This window comes from Macaca thibetana, chromosome 1 (genome assembly GCF_024542745.1).
Source record: "Macaca thibetana thibetana isolate TM-01 chromosome 1, ASM2454274v1, whole genome shotgun sequence".
Lineage (NCBI taxonomy): Eukaryota > Metazoa > Chordata > Mammalia > Primates > Cercopithecidae > Macaca > Macaca thibetana.
Window position 1 is genome coordinate 195,085,636 of NC_065578.1, and position 10,945 is coordinate 195,096,580.

The 10,945-nt window shown below is 46.5% G+C and overlaps 1 protein-coding gene across 2 annotated transcripts in view; it reads left to right on the plus strand.

Annotated features, from left to right (window-relative positions):
• The window catches only part of GPR161 (G protein-coupled receptor 161), a 56,911-nt gene extending 49,630 nt beyond the window's left edge, over positions 1-7,281 (plus strand). For both annotated transcript variants that reach the window (XM_050784874.1, XM_050784876.1), the window contains exon 6: positions 1,024-7,281. In XM_050784874.1, the coding sequence (XP_050640831.1) occupies positions 1,024-1,289 (266 nt within the window). In that variant the 3' untranslated portion in view covers positions 1,290-7,281. The remainder of the gene's footprint in view (positions 1-1,023) is intronic.
• Positions 7,282-10,945: the final 3,664 nt, after the last annotated feature.

Here is a 10,945-nt window from a genome sequence, read left to right on the forward strand (position 1 = left end):
CAGATCATTCGCTTCACTGGCAAAGCAGATTACAGAACAGAGGCTGGGCGAGCAGCCTCATGGGCTTTATAATACATTGCCCTTCTATAGGAAAAAATGAATGAAATGCTCCCCAACCCCCCAGCCCATGTAGGACCACACTTGCCCCATCACGCCTGTTTTGTGGGCGTGGCAGCTCCAAAGGCACCCTCCAGGCGGTGCAAGAGCAAGGCCCTGCCAGGGGGTCCTCCCCTCCACGAGTGAGCGGCAGGGCAGAGAGTGGCCGGAGGCCCCTCCAGTCTTCCCCTCTTGGAGAGTGGGGTACAGGTTGCCTACTCTCCAGAAAATGTAAGGAGAGGATAAATTGTTCCCCTGAAATGTCCAGAGAAAATAGGGAATGAGTTAATAGTAACAGGGCACAGGGTGTGAAATTGAAGGGCTCCCCGCTCTCTCACTTCTGTTCATTTTAGTTTAGGGCTCCTAATCCTGGGAGGGGGCTTGAACCTGTAATGTCATGTCCAGCCTTGAGGTTCTGCATGGCTCAGAACCTTGAGGTTCTGCATGGGGAATCTCTGAGCAAATATGGAGAGGAGAGAGTGACATTAGGGTTTGTGGAAGTTTATGGACATAGATATTACACTGCTTCAGGGAGCTCGAAGACCAGAATACTCTTTCAAAGATGTAAAAATGTTGGTTAGCATTAGTAGAAAATATCAAGTCTTTTCTATGGGCCAGACATAGGCCAGACATCTTAGAAAGAATTATCTCCTTTAGTTATCACAGTAACTTTTTGCAGTAAGAGGTGTCTTATTATCTTCTCTTTACAGATGAGGAAACTGAGGCTAGTTAGATACTTTTTCTAAGATTTCCCAGGTAGGAAGTCAGGGAGTCAAAGCTTTTGGCCTAGGAATCGAACTTTGAAACCCACACCCTTAACTGCGGTTTGTCTCCCTCCCTGGGGTGGTGGAGCAGCAGCAGCTTGTCCCCAAGGTCGTCCCCAGGCCTGGCTCCTCAGCTGACTTTCTTTTCTGCCTTCTCCCTCAGAAGCTGCCAAGAACTCGATTCTTCATGTGAAAGCTGAAGTACACAAGTCCTTGGACAGTTACGCAGCAAGCTTGGCCAAAGCCATTGAGGCCGAAGCCAAAATCAACTTATTTGGGGAGGAGGCTTTGCCAGGGGTCTTGCTCACGGCACGGACTGTCCCGGGAGCAGGCTTTGGGGGCCGCCGAGGCAGCAGAACTCTTGCGAGCCAGAGGCTGCCGTTGCAGAGCATTGAAGAAGGGGATGTTTTAGCTGCCGAGCAGAGATGAGGGCCTCAGGGTGCCCTGGGGCTGCAGCCCGAGAGGCCTGCCTGGGGAGGAGTTCCCATCACCGCCTGTGTCACGGCCTTGGGAGCACGTCACAGTGTACAGCTGGCCACACACAGGGAAGGAACAGCATCTGCTGTGCAGCCACCAGGACAAGGACTGAAAATAATGTCTACAGCCCACGGCTTCAGCGTTTCCAGAGACCACATGTGAGCTTCTTTTAGGTCCCAGTGATGGGACCAGAAGCATCTAAAGCCAAACAAACAAACAAACAAACAAACAAAACATATAGAGATGTGGCTGTGGCTTTTTGGGAGGTGGGGCATGGGAGGACCAGAGACGAAGGGCTTGGAAGGAGACCCCCACATGCATCATTTCCTCTTCTTCACACTGTGTGCTGGGAGTCCAGCCGTGCACTGTGCCAGAGGCCTCAGGAGGACAACCCGCCCCAGTGTACTGTGGAGGATGACACAGCACTTCTTCCTAATGGCACGCGACCATCCTGGTGCTTCTACATGGTTGATGCGGGCAGTGTGGGACCCTCAGTTCTAGGACTGGTCCGCAGAGCGAGCACCCAGGAGTAGGGCGAAGCGGTCCTCAGTGGCGCCACCTGCTGGTGCTAATAGGAAGAGCCACAGGCCTCTTGACCGGCCCACCCTGCCCACTTCCCTACTGACAAGTTCTGTGGTATTTCAAAAGGGAGAAACCACTATAAAAGACAAGAGGAAGGGCAGATAGTAGGTGTTCCATTTCCAGAATTTAAAAAAAAAATAAATAAATTTAAGATGTACCACTGTTTTACCAGGACTGAATGGGATTGTAGTGCCAAGCACAGCCAGGAAATAGAGAAACTGTTGTTATTGAAGGGAATTTGTTCACATGGGAAAGCCTCATTAAATAGATTCTATGTGTGATGTTTGAGTGACCAGTGAAAATAGCTGGCCTTGGCTCTGCAGGGCGCACTCCCAAGAGCAACAGTTACTATTATTACAAGCCTGGCATAAAATAAGATAGAAGCAGCCCTGGGCCCAGAGGCAGCAACCTGGGTTATTGGCCCAGCTCTGTCTTTGTATGCACATGTCATTTGGGACATCCTGTCACCTCTCTAGGTCCTCTGTAAAGTGGGAAAACGGAGTGGAGTTGGATTGAATGATCTCCAAGATCATTTCCGGCTCTGATCTTTGGTGTTCTCGGGATTTGTAAAGCAGAGATAGGTAAAACACAAAAGCAGACCCAGGGACCGACCTTCGTATAACTTTGGAGTGTGGTTGCTCACGTACATGTGAAGTGCAGCCAGATCAAGGTTCTGTGGCCTTGTCTGCGCTGTCCATCAGAGCACAGTCTGGATAGAATGCCAGCCACCAAGATGCGTGAGGGGCAGGGTCACCATCTCGGAAGGGGAAGTCCAAGAATGTGATTGGGATGGTTAGACCTCTCTTCTCCTCCCTTTGAGTTGGAACAGCAGTTGAAGTTTGGTCCTGGAGTAATCGCTGTGATGACTTGGGAAGCCATTGGATCTCCTCTTGCGTCTGCCCTTGAGCCTGCATGACTAAGTAAGTTCAGGACTTCTCTGCTTTGGTTGGCAGAAGGTAGATTCCAAGGAGATCTTGCTGGTTGCTAAGAGGCAGCTATTCTAGAAAGTGAATTACCCTTGTGCTGTTTTCTTTGGGGCCTAGCTAGCTCCTGGTGAGGTAGCGTTTTTGTGTTGTGTGGCAGAAACCAATGGTTAGCTGGTCCGCTGGTCTGCAGTTTGTAAAAGACCTTTCATGAGGACTGGAGTCTTGCTACCTGTGGTGATTGAACTCAACAACTATTCTGGGTCACTGGATGCCAGGCGCTGGCCTAGCTCTTGGATGGGAGTGGGAAGGAGCAGAGGGCAGGTTCACCTGTGCAGGTCAGATACTCCGCTTCCATCACTGGATGGCATTCCTACGTCTGCGTGTGGTTCACGTTTTCTATATATATTCCCTGTATATATTTTTTCTAGCACTTGTCTACTTTCTGAAGGGACCGTATTCCTGATCAACTAGTGTGCACAGAGGTGGAGCAGGACAGAGAGACCTTTATCTCTAGGATGGGTGGCTGGTTAGGTGCAGGCGTTCTTGAGTGCAGCGGCTTGGCTTTGAAACCTGAGGGTTGGAGAATGCTCCCGACTGTACTAGACTGGGCTCTAGGAAAAGAATTCTGAAACAGCCTCCCACTCCCCCACTGACCCCACACTAGCTGAGATAGTATGGAATTTAAATAAATCTAGAAATACTGCATTTCACAAAATGATTCACTGTGTTTCCCTTTTTTAACTGAGGTCCAATTCATTTAGTCATCTACCAGACACTGCACATCCACTGTGTGCAAAGCACCAGGCTAGGCTCTGTAGGCAATACCACTGCAGTGTGCACTATGACTTAGGGAGCAGGACCTGAGGGATACCGATTCTAATAACTAGCAAAGTCAAGTCGTGGTTATACAAAGAAGTGTGGCTTCGGAGGGAGGTGTGTAGTTCCAACTACGGAGTCAGGGATGGCTCCAGGAGGTAGGTGACAGTTTGAGCTAAGTCTGGAAGGATATTTGGCAGCTAGAACCATATTTTTCATATTCAGGAATTCAAATTTGTCTTTATTCAGCTAGAGACAGAGAGAGAGAGAAGGGGCGGGTGGGGGAGAAGGAAAAGAATTTTCACACATTCTGAAGTTCCCAAGAGGCATTTTTGAGGATATCTGCCACTAGTGCAGAAGGTCGAAGCCCCCAGTGCCCCCACTAAACCCAGGTCCATTAGCTGTAAACTGCCATGCAATGGCAGTTCCGGATGGGACCACATGGACAGTGGCACATGGGACATTTGGCTACTTGTTAGCTTAAACACCTCAGTCCTGTGTCTTCTGATTTTGACAAGACCACATTTAGGACTGCTGCCCATCTCTGTCTCTCTCATTGAGATTTCCGCCTTACTGGGTCCCTGTGCTATGCCACAGATACCAGGTTTGGGGTTGTTTTGACCCGGAAGGCATTGGGAGTCCCACATTACAGAGCACACGCACAGCTCAACACAGCCATTTTCCCGGGCAGAGGCACCAAGACTGAAGTTCAGGCCCTTGGACACTAGGTGGCAGCGATGTGGCTGTGCAGAGCTAAGGATGAACCTGAGAGCTTGTTTGCCTCTGGCTCAGCGCTCTTGTTTTGAATTCCTTTGCCCTCATGGTGTAGTCCACGGCCTTGGTGACCAAGGACCACCTGGCTAGCCTGCTTACGTGCATGACCCCATCCAGGTTCACAGGTATTGCCACTGAGTGATCTTAGGTAGATCACTGCTCCTGGAGAAGCAGAGTTGAGGAGTGTAAGACAAGGGCCATCTAGTGCCAATGTTCCTTGATTCTTATTTGAGGAGCTACTATGTGGTCTTTCTGTAAACAACTGAACAACCAGTGAGACTAAATATTTGCAATAGATAGGCTAAGGAATTTGGGTTGAGACAGGAGAGGGAGGAAAAGTGCTTTGATACAATGACAGATTGTTAGTCTGTTCAGGTTGACCTGTATGAGTATTTTCCATCCCGACAATATGCCTCTTAGATACTTGCAGATTAGACATGTTTCTGGATGGACCACAAGATATATTCACGACATGTGTCCAGCCTTGAGCCCTGGCTGTGTCCTGTCTGGAAGGAACTGTGAGGATGATGTGGCTATCCAGAGGAGGCAGTGAGCTGGCATGTGAATGCCTACTGTGGGCCTGACCTGCTTGACATCTGAGGGCCTATGATGTGTTTGGTGCTGTGTTAGGTACTTCCAAATGTTTTATCTCATTTCACTCCAGTGCAGATGTGATATAGTGAGGATGGTGAAGAGTAGGTCTGGTTAAGTCATGAGCTCAGATCCTGTACTTCCACTTACTACCTGGGTGTTTTCAAGCAAGTCACTTGGTATTTCTACTTATGAGTTTCCTCATCTGTGAAGGGAAGTTTTGTCATCTGTTTCTATGTGGAGACACAGAATTGAAGGAGGCCTCCGTCGCAGGGCGATTGTCTGGATTCTATGAGGAAATACTTGGAAAGCATCAGCACAATGCCTGGGGTGCAGCTGAAGCTGAGCCACTGGTGTTTCTTCACAGTATCTGTGGGGAGTGTGTGTTATCCTTGTTTTATAGGGATCTCTATAACAAAGCGAGAATCTTGAAAATATAACTGCTATCCTAGATGGGAGGTATTAAAGGTTGTTACCTTGGGAATTGTCATATTTGTTGCACAGCAAGGAAGGACTTTCGGGAAAGCAGGGACGTGGTGAGGAACAGAAGTCAATAGAGAGCAGGGAGGAAAGGCTAAGTAGCTTCTGGAACTTGAGAGGTCTAAGGGATCCAAAATGAGATTTTCTATTAAAAATGTCTATCCTTGGCCGGGCGCGGTGGCTCAAGCCTGTAATCCCAGCACTTTGGGGGGCCGAGACGGGCAGATCACCAGAGGTCAGGAGTTCAAGACCAACCTGACCAATATGGAAAAACCCCATCTCTACTAAAAATACAAAATTAGCTGCACGTGATGGTGAGCACCTGTAATCCCAGCTACTCGGGAGCCCGAGACAGGAGAATCACTTGAACCCAGGCGGTGGAGGTTGCAGTGAGCCGAGATCGCGCCATTGCACTCCAGCCTGGGAAACAAGAGCAAAACTCCACCTAAAAAACAAAAAAAGAAAGAAAAAGTCTATCCTTTATGCTACTGGCCTGTTTGTACAAAGATAAAATCATTCTGATTTGTCCTGAATGACTGTCAAAGATGATCAAACCCCCGGGGCCTGGTGTAAACTTCCAAATCATAGCACAAATACAGCTTGACCTTCCTCATAGTCCAGAAAGGACATTCTCCCTGAGAAATGCCCTTGGTTGCTGAGGACAGCTCTGTCCTGTAGTGGCAAAGAGACTGCCTGGCTGTGGCTCTTGGGTTCACAGAATCCCTAATCCTCCAAGCCCCTAAGAGGCAAGGCAGGGATGCTACCCACAATATATGCAGAACCCCAGAGGGAGCCCGTGGGAGAGAGGAGATTACCGTTTTCACTGTAGGCAAAGGAGAATGGCTGTCATCAGCCATATATGCCTACAAGAAGGAGCAGAGCCATACTGTCCTTGCGGGTTGGGAGAGGGGACACAGAATCCAGGGACATTGTCTGAGGTCTCTAAGTTAAGCCAGAGTCAGAGCCAAACTCCAAGTCTTGGCCAAGGGGCTGAGAAAAGCAAGGAGCCAGTCTTACAGGTCAAGGAGATGAGGGATAGTTAAGAGTCATCAATATCGTAGAACAGGCCAGCAGAGCTTTATTAGGTAGGTAGAACTGTTATAAACCAAGGATGTTGGGAGATATTTTAATATCTGCTAGCCAGACCTAAAAACACTGAAGGCCCAAGGAAAGTGACTGGATTCACTGGAAAGTATTTGGCTTCCAAAGTATTTCCAATACCTTGAAGATTCCTTTGAAAATATCAAAGCACAAACTCAAATCTGCACAAGATTACAAAAGCACAATTTTGGTCAGTGTTATTTTTAGAATGCAATACACAAAGCTGTGTTCATTTCTCTCAGCAAGCATTTTCCTGGGCAGTATTAATAGCTTAGGAATCAAATGCCACTTTTGTTTTTCCTTTTTTCATTAGTTTGAAATACCACAAATCCCTAGTGAGTCAGTCCTCCCAGAGGAAAAGACAGTCCTAGGGAGGACCACAGGCCGGGGCAGACAAGGTCACACCGAGAGCAGCGGAAGGAACCTGCATGCTTAAGGGACAGAGGACTGTGTTGTGTTCTGATAACAGACCCCTGGATGCAGAAGTAGTTAAAAAACCAACCTTCGAAAAACAAAAATCCCAGGCTAATCCTGAAATATATTTAACTTGAAGTCTTTGGATAATTTTTTTAAGGTTAAAAAATGTTTAGGATTATTATAAATCAACATTTATAAACAAGCAACAGTGTATTTGGAATTTTTGTTTACCTGATTAAATGTTTTTGGTATGTGTATAGCTGTGGAAATGGTGAATTTGTACTTGGACTTGTGGTCTGTGGACTTTGTTGGGTGCCTCTGCCTTTCTCCCATTTTCTGCAGCCATATCCCTATTGCCAACCTCCCTTCCCATGGGCTAAAATGAGGGAGACTGAGCAGAAAGGGGTGGATTGCTGCAGAATTGATGGGGGAGTGCCCATACCAGAGTCACCTGCAAATACTCATCCATGCATTTTTCATAAATTCCTCCAAGGTAATTAAATTCAGAACTGTTTAAATGACCTACTTCTCACCATGCCCAAGAAACACTCTTAACCCAAAGTTTTTATAGGAGCTATGCCCTGTCTATCCATGTACAGATAAATTCTCTATCCCATAATCAAAGTCAGAGGGCAAGAGGCAGATTATCGTTACCATTGAGACTCAGAACCACCTCAGGGCACGAAACCCACCTCTTCCTGACCCCCTTACCTGCTACCACTGAAATCATCTTCCGAGTGGATGGTGGCCCTAGGGTCCAGTTTGGTGGGCTTTCTGGGGTCCTCTGACACACACCCAATCTTGGAAGCGGCTGGCACTTGTGAATTCTGCCTCTGTAGAATGTTCTCTCTTTTGCTGCCTCCTGATGGCTTGTCTGGCTCGCCCTGCTTCTAAGCAATATACACCATTAAAACTGCAAAATCACTGTGGGTGGGGGACCCAGTTCATTTAACAAATACTTTATTTATTTATTTATTTATTTATTTTTGAGACGGAGCCTCGCTCTGTCTCCCAGGCTGGAGTGCAATGGCGCAATCTCGGCTCACTGCATTCTCTGCCTCCCGGGTTCAAGCTATTCTCCTGCCTCAGTCTCCTGAGTAGCTGGTATTACAGGCACAAGCCACCACGCCCAGCTAATTTTTGTGTTTTCAGTAGAGGTGGGGTTTCACCATGTTGGTCAGCTGGTCTCGTGATCCACCCACCTCGGCCTCCCAAAGTGCTGGAATTACAGGCGTGAGCCACCATGCCTGGCCAACAAATACTTAAAAAAAAATTTTTTCTTAGAGCAGTTTTAGATTCACAGCAAAACTGAGCAGAAAGTAGAGTTTTCATAGCCCGTCTTCCCCATCAACATCCTGCACCAGAGCAGATGAATACCATTTTGATTTTCTTCTATTGTTTTTCCTGACAGTTACTCCTTCACCCCACTAGTCCTCCAGTATCCTCTGTCCTGTCAATTTCCCAACACGCCGCTATAGCACATCCCTTACTGTCTTATTACAGTGGAAGAAATAACATACTGTGTGCTTACAGTCTTTTCAGTTATCCTGTATAACAACCCGTCAATCTTATGGCTCCATCTTGCCCTAACATAGCCCCTGTGACATAGGTAGGGCAAATATGACCACCCCCTCCCCTTTAGAGAGGGAACAAACCCAGAGAAGTCAGGTGGCTTGAGCAAGGTACATAACTGAAAACTAGAAACTAAGACCCTTGCACTTTATGGAAGTCAAGAAGTGACCTTGTTTGGCTAAAGCTCTGATTTCTTTATCCTCTTGACCATTTACCACGTTTCCTAATGTGGCTACGCATGTGCCTTTGTCAAGCTGGATGTTGAAGTCCAGTTGAGTCTACTGAGCTTACTGAGTAATAACCTACTGCAGCTATTTTTCCGCTATACAAAAAGCTAACCCATCTTCTCAGCAGCAGATGTGTGTGGCTGTGGCGGAGAGATCCTTGTTCTCCATATGGGAGAGGGATGCCCTGCTTGACTACTGACTGGTCTGTGAGACCAGTCGTGGCTCAGCCAGGGGATATTATGTCTTACTCTCAGTATCTTTGTCCTTTCTCTCCAAGACATTTAGATTCCTGAAAATAATAGGAACATTTCAACTATCTGCTAATTAAACAATAAGACATCTATTACTTTCAACAAAAAAGGGCAGCTGTTACAGCACAAACACTGAAAGCATCGACAGACAGGGGCCCAGGTTTGAGATAACCATGGCAAAACATCACATTTGCATTGGCACCAGCCTCTTTCAGCCATCATTTATAGTCACCAATGGTATGATATCCACTTCCAGAGTGTGATCAAAAGCTAGAGCTCAAGGCTGGTGCTGATGATGATGGATAAGCTGTCATATGATCCATAGCTCTGACCTTGGCAACTCCAACATTTTCTTTCTTGTGTCAGTGTTATAATTTTGGCAGCACTGAATGGCTGTTTCAAGATGGGTTCAATGATCAGTCCAGCATGGAATTGAATGTCTCCTCCAGCTGCTGGTTGGCAAGGAGGTATAGTGAAGATAGTTACTGCTGGACTATAGGTCATGGAGAAGTTGCTGGGTTTATTTCTGTCCTTCACAAGTGAGACAGTTCCTAAGAGCCCACTGAATGGAAACTCAAAGACTTCTCCCACTAAAAGGGAGAAATGATGTGCCATCCCAGAAACCTACAATAGCAAAGGCCAAGCGTGTGTGTGAGGGTGTGTGTGACAGTGAGCATGCTTTTGAAATCGCGGACCACTAAACACAACACTCTGCCATGCTTGCAATTTTGCCTCCGAGATATTATGAGGCAGCAAACTAACTGCCTCACTCCCACCCGGCAGGTCTCGGTTCTAGAGGTGGCTTTGCATATCCAGAAAGTAGCAAAGAGAAGCCATAGACATGTACTATGCTCATATGGATGACAAGAGGAGGAGGGAAATCAGAAAGTATATAGAGAATAATTTGGTGTTAAGAAAAGATTTTATTTCGTGAATGAACTGAAGAGACATGAGCATGTGAACAGACTGAGGGGAAGATACCAGCAGAATGAACATTTAGTAGAAGCAAGGGAGGTTGACTGAAGGGTTAGGTCTGCAGGAGCAGTTTTGGGTCATAACCTATAGGGTATGTAGGCATGGGTGTAGATGACTTGGATAGTCAATAACTTGCAGTGAAATTTAAAATTTGGAGTGAGAGGTAGGCCAGAAGCCATTTCCTTCAGGGCTAGTTTATGCTACTATGTGAGCTACCCATGATGCTCTCAGTCATTTCTGCTTGAAGACTAACTCCTGTATTTGTGTAATGAGGTTCCACTTATCAGGACAGATGATGTCTGGGGGTAAAAATATAGTTGACCCTTGAACAACATAGGTTTGAACTACATAGATCCACTTATATGTGGATTTCCTCTGCCATCCCTGAGACAGCAAGACCAACGCCTCCCTCTTCCTCAGCCTTCTCAACATGAAGACCTTTATGATCATCCATTTCCTCTTAGTGAACAGTAAATATATTTTCTCTTCCTTATGATTTTCTTAATAACACTTTCTTTTCTGCAGCTTACTTTATTGTAAGAATATAGTATATAATACACATAATATACAAAATATGTGTTAACTGACCATGCTATCAGTAAGGCTTCCGATTGACAGGCTGTTAATAGTCAAGTTTTGGGGAAGTCAACAGTTACATATGAATCTTCAACTGTGAGGGGGGCTGGTGCCACTAACCCCTGGGTTGTTCAAGGGTCAGCTGTACCTTGGAAAGACAAATGATGGAAGTCCTTCTATGTGATTCCATCCCACATAAGTAAAAAAGGAAAACGTTGTTAAATCTAGAAAATACAGAAAAATAGTTGTCATATGCTACAAGAGATTGGAAAATTGTGGGTCAAAGTAGCAAGGCATTAAATAAAAAGTCAAATTCAGGG